Genomic DNA, 17,766 nt, shown 5'->3' with positions numbered 1-17,766 from the left:
GTGAGATAAGCATGCATCCTTGAGATGCACCAGTATTGATTTTCGGCGAGGAGGAGATGTTATTTCCAATCCACACAGACTGACAAGGATCTAGTTGCAGAGGGAGGTCCAGAGGCCCATGTTTTGGAGCTTGCGGATGAGAACTGAGGATATGATTGTCGCTCTTTTAAAGCAGGTGGGAGCCTCCGACTGCAGCAGTGAGAGATTGAACATGTCCTTGAACAGTCCTGACAGTTGGTTGGCAGAGTTTTCAAAGCCCTATCAGGTAGACCATCAGGTCCTGATACCTTGTGAAGGTTGACCCTCTTGGAAGGCGTTCTGATGTCGGCCTCTGGGACAGAGATCACAGGGTCACCAGTGCTGCAGGGATCCTTGAAGCTGCAGTTTAATTCTCCCATTGAAAATGAGCATAAAAAGCATTGAGTTCATCTGGGAGTGAAGCGTCACAGCCATTCATGATGGTATATTTCACTTGTAGGAAGTAATGGCCTGCAAACCCTGCCAAAGCTGACATACATCCAATTCCATCTCTAACCTCATAGGAATTGTTTTTTTTCCACCCTTAAGCTAGCCTTTTGTAAGTCGTACCCGCAATTCTTGTTTAGTTCTAAATCATCAGTCTTGATTGCCACAGATCTAGCCCTCAGCAGACAACAGATCTCCTGGTTTGTCCATGGCTTTTTGTTTTGTGTATGTCTGGTATGTTCTCAAAAGCACACACTCATCCATACAGGTCTTGGTGAAATCAATGACAACTGTAGCATATTCATTCAGATTTGAAGACAAATCCTTGAATATTTTCCAGTCCAGTGAGTGAAAACAGTGCTGTAAGCTCTCCTCTGCCTCCCTTGACCAATCTTGGCCCTCATCACTGGTGCCGTTGGTTTTCAGTCTCTGCCTATACACTGGGAGTAGAAGTACAACCAGGTGAGTGGACTTTCCAAAGTGTTGCTGTGGGATGGCACGGTAAACATTCTTGATTGTTGTACAACAGTCGTCAAGTGTGTTGGCTTTGGTTCCACAGATGGGATGTTGGTGGTCATTGTTCAGAAACTTCTTCAAGATGGCCTGGTTGAAATCTCCTGCAATGACAGGGAAAGGCATCAGTGTGTGCAGTTCCATGCTTGCAGATTACGTTGCTCAGCACCTGCAGTGCCGGACTGATCTTGGCCTGAGGTGGAATGAACACCGCTACCAGGATGATGGCAGAAAACTTCCTCAGCAGATAAAGTGGAAAGCATTTGACTGCTAGGTGGTTCAGGTCGGGTAAGACAGAATCATGTTGAATTAATTGTAAAGCATGCTCCACCTCCTCTGTGTTTAAAAGATTGAGCAGTCCTGTCTTTGCAGAGAATGCTGTAGCCATCGGGCTGCATTGTTGCACCCAAAATTACTGCTGTGAGCTATGTTTCCGTAAAGCAGAGTACACAGCAGTCCCTGATGTCCATCTTGTACAACTCTGAGGTCTTCAATTTTATTTTCCTGATGTCATCAATTTTATTTGCCAGCCGGACAGTCGGGAGTGGAAATCTAAAGCTTCTTTGTTTCAATTGTACTTGTAGATTGGAGTGGCATCTCTGCTTCCGTTTTCTTAAAGGGGAACTGCAATCGCCTCTCAAGTCTACAGTCCAAGGTTCATCGATTTTGACTATCAATAGAGTTTTTAAACATCTTAAAACAATGCAGCTTACTGAAGTACCCATGGCTGTGACTGGGATTTCAGCTGTGGTAATCTTAAACTGGAATACTTGATGATGCCCATCGGAGCTGCACACGGAGTTGCCACTTAGTGACATCGTCGTATTGAGAGGCTTCTTCCCCCAGACTGGCCCCTCCCTCTCCAGTTGTTCAAAAGTTCAAAGTACATTTTATTATCAAAGTACATAAATTACACCATATACAACTCAGAGATTCATTTTTCCCTGTGGGCATACTCAGCAAATCTATAGAATAGTAACTCTAACAGGATCAATGAAAGATCAACTAAAGTGCAGAAGACAACAAACTGTGCAAATGCAGATATAAATAAATAGCAAGAATGTGTGATAACAAGATAAAGAGTCCTTAAAGTGAGATCGTTGGTTGTGGGGACATCTCAATGGATGGGCAAGTGAGTGTAGTTATTCCCTTTGTTCAAGAGCTTGATGGTTGCGGGGTAGTAACTGTCTTGAACCTGGTGGTGTGAGCCCTGAGGCCCTTGTACCATCTACCTGATGGTAGTAGCAAGTAAAGAGCATGGCCTGGGTGGTGAGCATCTCTAGTGATGGATGTCTCTTTCCTATGACAGCTTAATGTTTGGAAAGGCTTTACCTGTGGTCAGTGGTTGGAAGGGCTTTACCCATGATGTACGGGCCAAATCAACTACCTTTTGTTGGATTTTCCATTCAAAGGCATTGGTGTTTCCATACAAGGCCTTGATGCAATCAGTCAATACTGTCTCCACGGCATTTCTATAGAGGTTTCAGATATCATGCCAAATCTCTGCAGACTCCCAAGGAAGTAGAGACATGCTTTCATCACAATTGTACTTATGTGCTGGGTCCAGAGCAGATCCTCTTAAATAGAATAACCCAGAAATTTAAAGTTGCTAACCCCTCTCCTGGACTCAATGGCATTCAACAACAGCAACAATTCCCTCTGCACCTCTGATCGTCTAATGAGAACTGGCTCATGAACCTCTTGTTCCCTCTCTTGAGTCTGCAATCAATTCCTTAGTCTTACTGCCATTGTGTGAGTTTGTTGTTATGACACCACTCAGCCAAATTTTCAATCTTCCTCATGTATGCTGATTCATCACCACCTTTGATTCAGCCCAAAGCAGTGATGTCATCTGCAAATTTGAATATGGCATTGGATCTGTGCTAAGCCACACAGTCATAGGTGTAAAGCAAGTAGAGCAGGAGGCTAGGCACACATCCCTGTGATGCACCTGTGCTGATGGAAATCGTGGAGGAGATGTTGTTGCCAATCCAAACTGCCTGGGGTCTACAAGTGAGGAAATCCAGGATCCAATCGCACAAGGAGCTATTGAGGCCAAGGTGTTGGAGTTTATTGATTAGTTTTGAGGGGATAATGATATTAAATACTGAGCTGTAGTCAATAAAGAGCACACTTCAGGACCAGAAAAACCCTAAACCCTTTCCTCCCACTTTTGTGTTGGAATGTGATGGTCATGAAATCTTGGCCAACATTTCAATGGAATACTGCAGAAGTGCTGCACCGTCAGACCTACACCTGTTGGATGAAACGTGAAATCTGCACATTTGGAAGGAGAAGTGTAAAGAAAAGATGAGTTTTTTTGTGTGTGCTTGTGAGCTTTCAATCAACAGTGTCAAAAGCAGAGTGTTTGTACATTCAGAGCGTTACTGTTTGTGAGAGCTTGGGATGCATATATTAGACACCCATCTGTCTGCAAAACAGTCGTTCTACTTCAAAAGATAATTCAATGTCTCTGAAGTACTTTAAGGATATCTAGGAAGCTGAGAGGCTGCATATAAGTGTAGGTAGTGCTTCTTGACTCAGATTTCTTTAAATAAATGCATAGTTATGTGGAGCACATAATTTAGTAATTTTGAGCTTATGTTATTTATTTCCTTTGCAGTGCTCTGTTGAGGAGAATATGATTTTGATTTTTAGCTGATATTGCAAGGTCATATGTTTAGTATATAAAACATTAAATAAATAAAAGGAATTAGGGAGACGTAGAAGTGACGGAAACATTTGTGATAATTGACTTCCTCCTTGATAATCCTCTGGAGTTCTAGATTGGCAATGAAAAATGCACCTAAATTAGGCAATTAATATTAATTTGTCAACTGAAGGTATTACTTGGCACTGTGGATGAGACTAAAGCAAAATGCTGAATACAGGCTTCAGTACCTATTATTCCTACTCTGGATAAATGAGCTTCTTATATTCAAATAATTCATATTCAGCACATTTCACTATTTTTACTTATTTTCCATAGGCTTGGGATAATTACCTGCTGAAACAGGATGCATTTTAAAGACTAAAAATTACTTATCAAATCTATCAATAAAATTAACAAACATGTCATTTTTGGGAAAGCAGAGAGGAGTGGATGAAGTCTGAAGAGTACACTCAATTTTCTGCAGATCTGACAGCTCAAAAATGATATTGATTACACCTTGCAAAGATTTCTGTTGCATAAATACATGTTGTGTAATTTCCTTTGTTTCTCTTCCAGGTTCACCTTGATACCCTAGCAGGAGATCCAGCAATCTAAGAATTTATTAAACAAAGAAATAAACAAAGAAGATAATGCTAATGGTTAAAAAGCTAAGGAGGCATTTTAAATTTCTGTAACATCACTCACTCTTCACAAAATATAGCAATATATTTGAAGTTTGTGTTATTGATAGCACTTGAGTTGTTACTATTTTTCACATTGACAGCAATTATTACGGGATATAGACTTTACTGACATCCGGAATAAGAAACTGGGTAAGGAAATGAAATGCCAGAGTATAAAGAAAACATGGTTGAGATTAGATACTAAGTATAATAGGAAGTGATATTTTCCTGTCTGAGGCCTTCGCTGATGCCTTATAGCCTCTTCACACTCTGAAAACTATCACCGTTTTGCTGTTAGGCTTAGATCATAAGTAGCAGAACTAGAACACTGGGACCTCTGTCGTTCTATCAATGCTGCTGTACTATCCCTCTCAATCCTGTTCTCCTACCTTCTCTCCGTAAGCTTTGATGCCCTTACTCATCAAGAACTTGTCAACTTCGTCTTTAACTATGCTCAGTCACTTGGTCTGCGCGGCCATCTGTTATAATGGATTCCCCAGATTCACCACTCTCTGGCTAAAGGAGTTTCTCCTCATCTCTGTTCTAAATGGATACCCCTGCATTCTCAGCCTGTGCCCTCTGGTCCTAGACTTGCCCACTATGGGAAAGGGGCAAGTCTCCACATCTACTCTAGAGATTCCACCCCCTCCCCCCAACATTCATCTAGATAATTCTCATGAATCTCCTCTGGACCCTCTCCAATGCCAGCAAATCTTTTCTTAGATAAGGGGCCCAAAACTGCTGACAATACTTCATTTGCAGCCAAACCGTTGCCTCATAAAGTCTTAGCATTATATCCTTGCCTTTATATTCTAGTCCTCTTGAAATGAATGCTAACATTGCATTTGCTTTCCTTACCACCAACTCAACTTGCAAGTCAACCTTTAGGAAATCCTGCACAAAGTCTCCCAAGTCCCTTTGCACCACTGAATTCTGAATTTTCTCCCAGTTTAGAAAATAATCTAATCCTTTATTACTTCTACCAAAATGCATGGCCATACAATTCCTCACAATGTATTCCACCTGACCCTTCTTTGCTCGTTCTCCTAATCTGCCTAAACCCTTCTGCAGACGCCCTGCTTCCCCAACACTAACTATACCTAACTATATTGTCTGCAAACTTGACCACAAAGCTGTCAGTTCCATCATCAAAATCATTGACATATAACATGCAAAGAAGCAGTCCAAACACCAACACCTGCCAAGCACCACTAGTTACTGACAGCCAACCAGAAAAAACCTCCTTTATTCCCACTCTGCCCAACCTGTATCCATGCTATATCTTTACTGTAATACCACAGGCTCTTATCTTGTAGAGCAGTCTAATGTGTGGCACCTTGTCAAAGGCCTTCTGAAAACCCAAGCAAACAGCATTCACTGACTCTTCTCAGTATATTCTGCCTGTTATTTCCTCTAAGTTTCAGCATGGGTCCTTACCCTGGGGTGTATTGTGCCACCACAGGGAAACTCAAATCCAGCACTGCCCGTCTCATACACAAAGAATATTAATGACAACCACTTCTCCCTTCTTTAGTCATTATTTTCCAATGCTGCATGGTTATTTGCAGTGTGTCATAAAAACCCTAGGAAAGTTAGAATGCAAAAGGAGGCCATTTGGTCCTTTGTGTCTATGTTGGTAGACAAAGATTTGGCCAACTTAACTCCAGTTGTTTGGTCCTGAGCTCTGCAGGTCATTGCTCTTTAAGTACCATTTAGATACCCTTTAAATGCGATGTGTGTTTCTCCCTCTACCATTCTTTCACCACAGTGTATTCCAGATCTCTACCATCCTCTGAGTGAAATAATATTTCTCCAGCTCTACTCTAATCCTTCCAACAATTAATTAAACTGACACGTCTTGGTTTTTTTGCTAAGCAAAGTATTCCTTGTTACTCTATCCAGGCCCCTTTAATTTGGCACATAGAAATATCCACTTCAGCCTTAATTTTCTCTAAGAACACAACCCCAGCTTATCTTATCTTTCTCTACAGTCACAATTTTCCATTCCTGACAATATTCTTCAGATTTTTACTGCACCCTTTCCAGTGATTCACATTCTTCTTGTAATGTATTGGCCAGAACTGCATGCAGTGCTCAAGCTGTGATTTGGTTATTATTGTACACAGTTCTGGCATAACCCCTTGCTCTTACATCTTATACCTCAGCTAATAAAGGAAAATTTATCAGTCTTCACTACACTTGACACTTTCACCTTCACCTTGCCAAAGACTATGGTCTATCTGGAGGCAAAAGTCCAGAGAATATATTATTTGCTTTCTTGCAAACTCTTCCTGCTAAAAATTTTAAGAAGAGGATTTTCAAATTATTCACTAATGGGCAATGCTTGAGATACTCATCAGGTCTAGAAATATCAGTGAACATGAATGCAGAGTTGACATTTGAAGTTGATAACCTTTCATCAGAATGCTTTAAATTCCCTCCAAGTTTACATACAAATGAGTATTAGGCTTTCTAATTTTGAGTGACAAGTTGCCAAATTTCTACAAAAGCAGGTGCAGTGCCATTTTGCATTTGGTACATTTTTTGATATACAGGGACAAATCTGATTCATAATACACACAGTCCAGCAAACTATGCCAGCATTTGCAACTTCCTCAGCTTCTGATTCAAAACCTTCTTCCAAATACAAAGTGGGAACGGTTGACAGGGATCATATCCTAGTAGTACTTCAGTGGATTCTCACCGGCAGTTAATAATGAATCTGTTAGCCAATCTTAAGTGTTAGTGGGCTATTGTCTATTAACTACAGCTCAGCTCTTAACATAATCATTCCCACAGATCTGATCAAAATGCTCCAAAGCCTGGGTCTCTGTACCCCCTTCTGCAACTGGATCCTTGACTTCCTCAATGGAAGACCACAGTCTGTGCAAATCGGAAATAACGTCTCCATCTCGCTGACAATCAACACTGGTGCACCTCAAGGATGTGTGCTTAGCCCACTGCTCTACTGTCTCTACATCCATGACTGTGTGGCTAGACACAGCTCAAATGCCATTTATAAATTTGCTGATGACTATGTTGGCAGAATTTCAGATGGTGATGAGGAAGTGTACAGGAGTAAGATAGATCAGCTGGATGAGTGGTGTCACAGTAACAGCCCTGCACTCAACATCAATAAGACCAAAGAATTGATTGTGGACTTCAGAAAGGGTAAGATGAGGGAACACACGCCAGTCTTCATTGAGGGATCAAAAGTGGAAAGAGTAGCAATTTCAAGTTCCTGGGTGTCGACATTCTGGGTCCAACATATCCAAGCAGTTACAAAGAAGGCATGGCAGCGGCTATACTTCATTAGATGTTTGAGGAAATTTGGTGTGTCACCAACTTGCAAACTTCTACAGATATACTGTGGAGAACGTTCTAACTGCCTGCTGGTATGAGGGGACCACTGCACAGGATTGAAGCACCGTAAGTTGCGGAAAGTTGTGACCTCAGTCAGCTCCATCATGGGCACTAGCCTCCCCGGCATCCAGGACATCTTCAAGGAGCAATGCCTCAAAAAGGTGACATCCATCACCCAGGACATGTCCTCTTCTCATTGCTGCCATCAGGGAGGCTGAAGACACACACTCAATGATTCAGGAACAGTTTCTTCCCCACTGCTATCAGATTTCTGAATGGACCATGAGCACTGCCTCACTACTACTTTTTTTTTCTATTTTTACACTGCTTATTTAATTTAACTTTTTAAATATATATATACAGCAATTTACAGTTTTTATTATCATGTATTGCAATGTACTGCTGCCGCATAACAAGTTTCATGTCATATGCCAGTGATATTAATCCTGATTCTGATTCTGTTCACAAAGCTGGGAGCTTGGGCTGCAGACCCCAGCTGCTGGACCATGGCCAAACGTTCTTTAATCTACCTTGCTTTACGGTACCGGCACTGGCATCAATTAAAGCAGTGTTAGGATCCTGTCATCCTGAAAAGGCAAATAGTACGCCACTCCTGTGGAGTTACTGATATTCACACAAGGCTGGCCCTCAGTACTGCACTTTCTGTGCAAATCAAATGGGAATGACTGGATGATTTGGAGGTTCTGGATTCAAGATATGGGGAATGCTAGAGCCCAGGGAAATGGTTTAAAGTTCAAAATAATTTATTATCAAAGTACATATATGTCACCATATAAGACCCTGAGATTCATTTTTTGCAAGGATTCATCATGCTGTACAGAAAGGTGATCCTATGCTTTAAAGTTAACTACATGAAAATGATACACGATGCTTTGCATTTTCCTTCCTCGATCTTTTATAGCCATTGCTCCAAATGGCTTCATTCATACCTAAGATAAGTATCAGGTCACAAGTTATCCTGTGGTGAATTCATCCTTTGTCCTGCCCATGTTGCTTTGAACTCGAGCTTGGAGAACCTCCCAAAGTAGCCCTCTGTTGATTCAGGTGTCTTTGTAGAGTTTGCGTGTTCCCCCCTGACTGCATGACTTAACCCTCCAGTGCTCACGTCGCAAGATTTGCTGGTTGTTAGGTTAATTGTCCACTATAGACGATTATGGGCAAACATGAGAAAGCATGTTACAGGGAAATAAGCCGCATAATGAGATTGATAAAATTGTGCTTAGGGCCAGTATAGACTCAATGGATCAAATGGTCTGCCTCTGTGTTGTAGAGGTAATCAAAACATGATGATAAGTAATAATTCAGGATAGTACCAGGATTCTGTGCAGATCATTTTTGTATATTTTCATATAAAATAGGAGGCCACTCAGTCCGTCGAGCCAATACTGGCTCTTAGTGCATTCCAATCTGTCTTATTCTGCCATTTATTGCCCCATAACCTATTCTCTCTCACTTGTCCGTCAATTCCCTCCAATCCCGTGGCCACCAACTCACACTAGGGATTATTTTCAGTAGCTGGTAAACTGAGCAACCACCGTTCCCAGAGAAATCCTTGCAGTAATGGATCAAACGTGCAAATTCAATATAGACAAGACCTGAGTTCAGGATCGAATTCAGATCCCTAACTGAAGCACCACTCTGACGCCTCTTGTGCCCCTGAGCCACAAATGTGCGGAAGAATATTCAAAGGGAGGTGAAATGAGAAAAATGGCAACCAAACGCCATGGCAGAACATATTCTCCAATCTTGATATCTGAGTGAGTGGAGCTCTTAATTTAGCCATTCTGGGCAAAGCATCGATCTTCGCCAGGTTCTCAGAACAAAGTTTAAAAGTGGTCCTATTCTGTCTCCAGCGGCTATTCTCCAATCATCTAGAATCAGGACATGATTGTTCCCACTGTTTCTCCCTGCAAGAACTTTTAGAGTGTTCGCAGAAGATTTAAGGTATTTACAACTCAGAGGGTGAAGTTACTGTTCAAGTTTAAATTTATAACCCAGTGAGGTGCACCAGACCCAAGCCGTGATAGGATCATGTCCTTCCCCCTGCCTTGTTATCCACACAAGTATCTGGGACTTCTGATTGATCACTTATTTTTACCACTTAGATTAACATTTCACCTTCTCTCCAGCCATTGCTTGCGTACCACAGAGCTTTTAAAATATATCTCTTCTTTATCACAATAAGGTCACAGAAGTGGAATTTTGAAATGTTAAGCGAAAGTGTTAAATATTTACATGAAAATGGATAACCATGTTGTCAATAGTATACACAGAGAAATAATTTTACATTTGAACAAGCTTTTTTATTTGAACTGGTACTGACACAATTCCGTGAGTTCGCTAACGATAACTTTATTCACGTGGATTAAATGATCTAAATAATCTGATTAACTTGTTAAAAAACTAGCCATTACAAAGAGATTATGTTGCCATTCAAGACCATAGACTAGCAAGATCAAAATTTTATTCTTTCCTTTTAGGTAAAAAAAGGTTATTTTAAAGGAATTTTGATGTTAATGTAATGCTGTTTTCATACTTAAGTTGAAAAACTTCTCTCCAGTGAACTGGAGCAATTAATGGGCTAACAGCAGGAGATCAAAGAATTAAACCTTTAGCTTATTTACAGTAAGTAATTATAAACCAGCAATACAACATTAACAAGCTTCAGAACACAATTATAATTCTGATATTTAGAATTGTTCTTGACAGTTCATCTCACAGAAAGTCAATAAGAGTTAGGTGAGGATAATCCCTCTTCTGCGGACTGATACTCGGGGTATATTAAAATATCAAAGTGACAGAGCAGCAGTTTCAAGAGACAAGCAGACCAAACCAAAGTGCTCAGTAATGACACGGCAGTTCCATTTTAAAAGTCAATGGACATTGAACGCTGGACAGTGTCATTTCTGCCACGCACGTAAATCTCAGATGGAATCTCCTCCATCACTCTGTCTTCTATGACTCGCTCTGGACTATCCTGTGAGTGCTTTAAAGTGTAGCAGCTTTTCTTGAAGGTGCTGTTAAATGTTTTCATTGGCTGTGGCTGCGAGAAATCATTCCGAAATGGAAGATCCATTGTGCTTAAATTAGTCCTACTTTGTTTGATGCTCGGTGGCTGTGAGCCACAGTGGTGGTCGTGAATGCATCTGGAGGCACTGGAGGAGGAGCGCCTCAGTTTATGATAGTTCTCAAAGTCCTCGGATAAATCAGCTAAATCTGCCGTTATTTCTTTGTCTCTCAGGGAAAAGAGTTCATAATGAGGGGGATCGAATACTTCTTGAAATCCTGATTTGTTTATTGTCGTTTTGCGAGCTAAAACCTTTTTGCGAGGTTGTTTGACTTGGACCAGCACCGAAATGACAAGAAGAACTAGAACAATTCCTGATGAAATGCCAATGACTGTTCCATGAGTCTTGGTGATCCGGTGAAAGAGACCAGGTGTCTTCTTTTCTGTGAAGTACAAGTATCCCAAGGTGAAAACATCAGTAACCTAGACATATTCAAGCTTGTACCATATTAAAGAAAAATAAATCATCTTGAAAAAAATTAGACAACCGTTCTTGCCTTAACTACAGCTCAGCATATGAATCACATAATTGCTAGTAACAATCGTATCTCTTGACTATAAAAGAAATCTTGGCTTCCACTTTCACAGTTATTTTAAAATGAATCTGTTATCAAAATCTCAAAGCTTCATATGAATTCTGATGAGTTTGTAAGCTAGACTGACCTCACATAATTGTTCCATTTCAATGCGATGTTCCAATTTTCTACAATGATATCACTGCTATCTTCTAATTGACTTAATTTACAATTCTATTGTAAATTGTGATTTGAAAATATGTGGATTTACATCTCTTTGAGGATATAACATTGAAGTAAAGTGTCCACTTATATGTGCAAATCTTTAATTACATCAGGAATATTCAGTAAATTCCCCAATTTGAAGCTATATTATGAACATTCTCATGAACGTGCCCCTTTTTTATTTTATCCATGTTGTTCTCAGTTCCTGGGTCCTACAAAAGAAATAATCTTAGAAAAGAATTTATGTGGAATTTGCACTCTTCTCAAAAAAACTAACACTTCACTGCTCCTTCCTCAAAAGTGCCACTTGATTCCCAACCTCTTTCTTCTCCAAAGTTGTAGATTGGAAAACTCATGCTCATTTTTCCTCAATATTTTAATTGATACTTTTTGTTCCCATCTTATTACCAAGAAGGATCTGATCAAAGTCACGACTGACGTATCATGTTATGATGACAAATGTCTGCTCACCATCCTTATCATTCTTGGTGTCTGCAAACTTTAATGTACAGTAGTTGAGCATGCCATCCTCACCCAGTGCCTCTGTGTATGGTTCAAAGGGAGGAACTGCATTTGTCTGCTTATTATTGTCACAAGTACCAAGATACAGTGGAAGATTCTGTCTTGCATACATTCCATGAATTTCAAAACATAAGTATTTCAAGGTAGCAAACAGGGAAGAACAATAACAAAGTGCAGAATATATTTATCTAATTAGTTGAAACCAGTGAATCATCTTCAAAGGCCCCTCTTCTGTTTACACTATCACCACCAAAGTTCTGTCCTTGACTATGATTTTTATTCTTCTTCACGCCACACTCAGCAATGACATCTGAAAATCCAACATCAATCTTCACGTGATCGGTGATGACATCTAGATCTACCTCAACAGCACTTCTTTTGACCCTTCCACTACCCTTAAATTATCAGCTTACTTGACTTCCTCGACCAAATGATGAAAAATTCCATAAATCAATATTTAAGAATAAATGTACCATCTTTAGTCCCCATCATTACCTCTGCTCCCTTGTCACTAATTCCACCTGGCATCTGAAACTAACAATATAGAAACTCAGAGTCTGTTTAATCCAGGGTGCATTTTAATTACATATCCACATTTTCCACCTCTAAAACACTGCCTGAGAGACTGTGCCACAGCTTTTGCTGCTGCAATTTTCATCTATTCATTTATTTCATTTGATTTCCCCAAGGCACGCCTGCCTAGCTTTCTTTGCATTGTTCTCAGAAATCTTCAAACAATTCAAAACTCAGGGGTGTCAAACTCATTTTAGGTCACGGGCCGGATTGAGCAAAATGCAGCTTCATGTGGGCCGGATCAGTCGGACGCGTGCGAACGCAGCTTTCGTTGCCTCCGTTTTTTCAGCCTGCTCTCATGTGTCTCAGTCTCTGCTATAACTACAAAGTGTTTCACTTTACAAATTCCGTTTCTTATGAAGAAGACTGCCGAGCAAGACTGCCGAATAAACACTAAAAACCCTGAAAACCTGGTACCTGAATAAACTCAGCATTAGCCATATCATACGCCATAGGCGCTTCGATTACTGGGGCCAGCTTTAATAGTAATTAGATATTATCTCGCGGGCCAAAGATAATTCCACCGCGGGCCGGATTTGGCCCGCGGGCCTTGAGTTTGACATATATGCTCTACTGCATTATTGGGCCTATCCAATACCCTTCCACTCGCTGACCAGTGTTGGCTTCTGTTCAGCAAAGGCACTTCTATTAACATCTTATTCTTGTTTTTAAACATCTGCTTGATTTTAGTCAGCTCCATAGATACAGCCCTGAGATGTCTTTGTTGATCCAGTACTGTCTCTTGATCATTCATGAACTTTATTGTCACTCCATGCTATTACAAGTTGTCCTGGGTAACAAATGGGTTCCATTTTTCCAAACGTCTGTAATCAATTTTATCTGCAGGTCAGAAAATATCGACCTGGTTACTCTACCTACAATTTTGTAATGAATGACATCAAAAGCTCATAAAACTGATAAAGAATAACAATTAATTAAAGTGGTGAGAGGGAGAGGAAGCTAGCTCTGCTCTTCATAGCCTTAATTTTTGAAATACAGTATCTTTTGATCCACCGTTTATACTCTCCTCAAAACTTACTTCTTATTTTCTCTGTCCTTATTTAAACTTGCACAGGTCAGTATCAAACTTTCTTTAATAATGTAAATGCTTTAAGGTACTTTGCTATTATTTCAGTGGAAGCTGTTTATGCTTTTGCACCACCGCATATTTCATCCCTTAATGCATCAGTGGAAATATGGAAACTTTTTATTCAATAGGTTTAATAGACTAATACCTTGTATGGGTGGGTTGGCTGAGGAGAAAAGATTGGAGAGGAAAAACTTGAATTGGCTAGAGCAACATGCTAACCATTGATGGAAATCAATGGGTCAGGTAGCATCTAAGAGAGAAATGGACAGTCAGTGTTTCCCATTGAGACCCTTCATCTGGATTGCTCTTCATTTTAGAAGAGTTGGAGTTGCTGAGTAGGGGTTGAGAAATCCTTGCTGAAGAAGTTGGCTTGGATGTGTTAGTGACAAAAGAAGAGCTCGTCATCTTGGTGAGATTGCCTCAGCAACAACGTCTGAAAATCCAGCATCAGTCTTCATTTGTTGATCCAGAGCACTGTGTTGAGGTTGTGTGACACAGTGGAACAGCTGGTAGAGCTGCTGCTTCACACCTCTAGAGACCCAGGTTTGATCCTGACCTCCGGCACTATCTGTGTCCAGTTTGGAAACACCAAATGAAGGCTCTTGACCTTGAAGCATCGACTGACCATTTCTCACCATAGATGCTACCTGAACTCCAGATCCCAGCATCGGCAGTCTCCTTGTGTTTCTTCTGTTGGCTGGTGTTTATAAAGCTGAGAGAGCACGATTTAAACAGGTGGGGTCTTGAGAGGTCTTGTGAAATGTAGGAAGGATATTTCTGCTTGTGGGAGAATCTAGAACCAGAAGTTACTGTTTAAAAATATATGGGGGGTGGATTGGGGGGGGCGGTGGAGTAGTCAACCATTTAATAAAGAAATAGGTGGGTACCTGATAAGGAAGAGAGTGAAAAGTTAATGCAGGTAGATGGAAATGTAGAACTAAGGTTGCACTCAGATCAGCCATGATTTTGTAAAATGGCAGAACAGACTTTAGGGGCTAAGTGGTTTTAGTTAATATGTCCATAAACAATGTACTTTTCTGCCATTTTATTTTTCTTATATTAAAGAAAGCATGCAACACTACCGATAGCCCAAAAGCCACTTTAGGAAATGAACTGTGTGTTGGATCTAAGATTGTGAAAAATGAAACACTTGCATTGTAATGAATTCTCTACACAAGAGACCTGGAGATTTGCAGTTATTGAGTAGTAATTGTCAGATGATTTCATGATTAAGGGAATCATTGAAAATGGGACCACTGAAGGAAGGTGGTGCTGTTGTAAAAGATTAGGCATGAGGTTACTGAATAGCAGAGCAAGCACAGGGTGTTGTGCTATTCCACGTGTCACATTTTCTGCATTCCCTAAACCAACTGAAGTGATAAGGTCCAGGCCAACAGATCTGCATTTGGGTAGCTTTGATAAACCTGTTTCAGTAATCAGAGAGTGACTGCATATAAATGGAGAGATGGTCTACTTTATTCATGAATGTTATTGGCTGGCATCTTGATTCCCTGAGAGAAGTTGTGGATGAATCCCAGTGCACAGGAAACAGAAGGCCAATTGGCGAATGGTGTTTGACAGGATTGGAAGGCATAGGACTGTGAGAACTGTTCTACCTTCTATAGATCTGAAAAATATAACAACCATTTCATTGCTCTGACTTAATTTCCTGAGGATTTTCCAAACTAATAGAGAACTAGATCTTTTATTTTCTCTCCCTAATTTAAATGAATAAAAGTAGACGGTGTTATATTGATGGCAACTCTAGCTCAAGAACTACAGAACTCACCTGCCCTAGTTTACATTATTTAGATTAAATTCAGGCAAATCTTTTAAAAGGCATGGCATTCACACATCCAATTTTTCAACATGTACTGACCTACATAACATTTAATATTAAAATTGCAAATGTTATAAGTGCACCTCAGTCTCTCAGCTTGACAGTTGCAACTAAAAGTCTTCCTAAATGCATGAATTTTACCACAAAGTGTGAAAATTAAGTGTTGAAATTAAACATGGATAAGCTAAATACATCACCAGGATAACTTCCATTTTGTTACCAAAACATTTGATCTACATACAAAGAGAAGCTATTTATTATCTCATAATACAACAAAGAAATCTAGGACAAAACTACTATCTTTTTTCCTTTTTAAAAAATTGAGTGTCTATATACTTTATTGATGCAGAATGAACATTCATCAGCTTGAGTTTAATGAATCAGCAATAAAACCATACATGTAGTCAAGTGCGCGGAGTGACAGCAAGCAATTGCCATTCTTCAGAGAAAAATTGCATCCATTATTGGAAAAGCCATCAAATGCAATTTATTCTGATGCACTCGCATCTGCACTGCTCCAGTTTATAAAGAGATTTTAGAAAATCGAAGTAATGTAAAATAATGGAGTTGGTTAAACCTTAATAGTTCCTCCAATATATGCTTTCTGAGTTGATGCAATACATCCTCAGCAAATAACTCACAGTGCTTTTCCCAAGTACACACTTAAATTGGTATGACTCACATGAAGGTCTATGCCTTTCTTAATTTAATCAATCTCAAGAATATAATGAAAGTCCTGGGAATGACAGATTGCGGATTATAAATGCTTTATGACAATTACCAGTATTTTTTAAACTTGATGTCGCTTTGACAGGGAAAACCAAATGGAGGAATAATTGGGACCTATGAAGCCAAGTTTTTACCCTGTTTGTGGTGTCCCCAGATTTACCTGGAGACTGGGATGGAGAGTTTGTGTCTAGGACAAGTCATTATCCTATATGTTTATTCACTACCATTGACTCCCATGGTAGCAGATGGCAAAGTTACAAATGACTGGAAAGGTAAGTGGAAGCGTACTGGCTCCTTTGGCTTCTGTGGTTCTTCACCTGCTGTTTTTAGAGAATAACTCAAAGTTCTGGATGGCAATAACCACTTGTACCAGCACAGGACTCTTAACTCCTATTTCCATGGCTAATTTTAGAAACATAGGAACATGGAAAACCTACAGCACAATACAGGCCCTTCGGCCCAAAAACCTGTGCCGAACGTCCTTACTTTAGAAATTACCTAGGGTTACCCATATTTTTCTGAGCTCCATGTACCTATCCAAGAGCCTCTTAAAAGACCCTATCTTATCCGCCTCCACCACCATCACCGGCAGCCCATTCCATGCACTCACCACTCTCTGCATAAAAAACTTACCTCTGACATCTCCTCTGTACCTACTTCCAAGCACCTTAAAACTGTACCCTCTTGTATTAGCCATTTCAGCCCTGAGAAAAAGTCTCTGACTACCCACACAATCAATGCCTCTCATCATCTTGTACACCTCTACCAGGTCACTTCTCATCCTCCGCCGCTCCAAGGAGAAGAGGCTGAGTTCACTCAACCTATTCTCATAAGGCATGCTCCCCAATCTAGGCAACATCCTTATAAATCTCCTCAACACCCTTTCTATAGTTTCCATATCCCTCCTGTAGCGAGATGACCAGAACTGTGCGCAGAACTCCAAATGGGTTCTGACCAGTGTCCTATATAGCTGTAACATTACCTCTCGGCTCTTAAACTCAGTCCCACGATTGATGAGGGCCAATGCCCCGTATGCTTTCTTAACGACAGAGTCAACCTGCGCAGCAGCTTTGAGTTGAGCATTGCCTCAACTTTTAGGTTAAAGGTGCTGCTGCTGCCCTGAACCAAGTTGTTGTAAGTGAGTATACTTTGGATGCCCAGTTGTTTAGAGGACTAGAAATATTTCCTTTCCCTTTTCAATAGAAGTGTGGCATTGAAAACAGAAATGCAGTCAGACCAACATTACAAATTTCTATTGCAGAAAAAGCATCAATCTCATACCCCTGTCTCTACAAACTTGGCCGAATAGCCTGTGGGATAAAACAAGTCAGATTCCAGGGAGAGATGTGAGATAAAGTGAATGAAGCTGGATACTTGAGGGTTGTCATGGGTTTGGTGTGGTGAATATGAAAGGCTGCCCATGACTGCGGGAGGTTCAGGTGCATAAGAGGGTGTGAACAGGTTGTTGTGTGTATTCCAAAGTGGTGAATGGCTGCTGAAGGGTTGT

The 17,766-nt window shown here is 40.4% G+C and overlaps 1 protein-coding gene across 3 annotated transcripts in view; it reads right to left on the bottom strand.

Moving 5' to 3' along the window:
- Positions 1–9,979: 9,979 nt before the first annotated feature.
- Positions 9,980–17,766, bottom strand: part of neto2a (neuropilin (NRP) and tolloid (TLL)-like 2a) — a 46,836-nt gene continuing 39,049 nt past the window's right edge. For all 3 annotated transcript variants that reach the window (XM_073070076.1, XM_073070078.1, XM_073070077.1), the window contains exon 9: positions 9,980–11,148. In XM_073070076.1, coding sequence (XP_072926177.1) covers positions 10,565–11,148 — 584 coding nt within the window. In that variant the 3' untranslated portion in view covers positions 9,980–10,564. The remainder of the gene's footprint in view (positions 11,149–17,766) is intronic.

This window comes from Hemitrygon akajei, chromosome 17 (assembly GCF_048418815.1).
Source record: "Hemitrygon akajei chromosome 17, sHemAka1.3, whole genome shotgun sequence".
Lineage (NCBI taxonomy): Eukaryota > Metazoa > Chordata > Chondrichthyes > Myliobatiformes > Dasyatidae > Hemitrygon > Hemitrygon akajei.
Note: the sequence above shows the minus strand (reverse complement) of the source record. Positions and strands in the feature narration are given on the sequence as shown.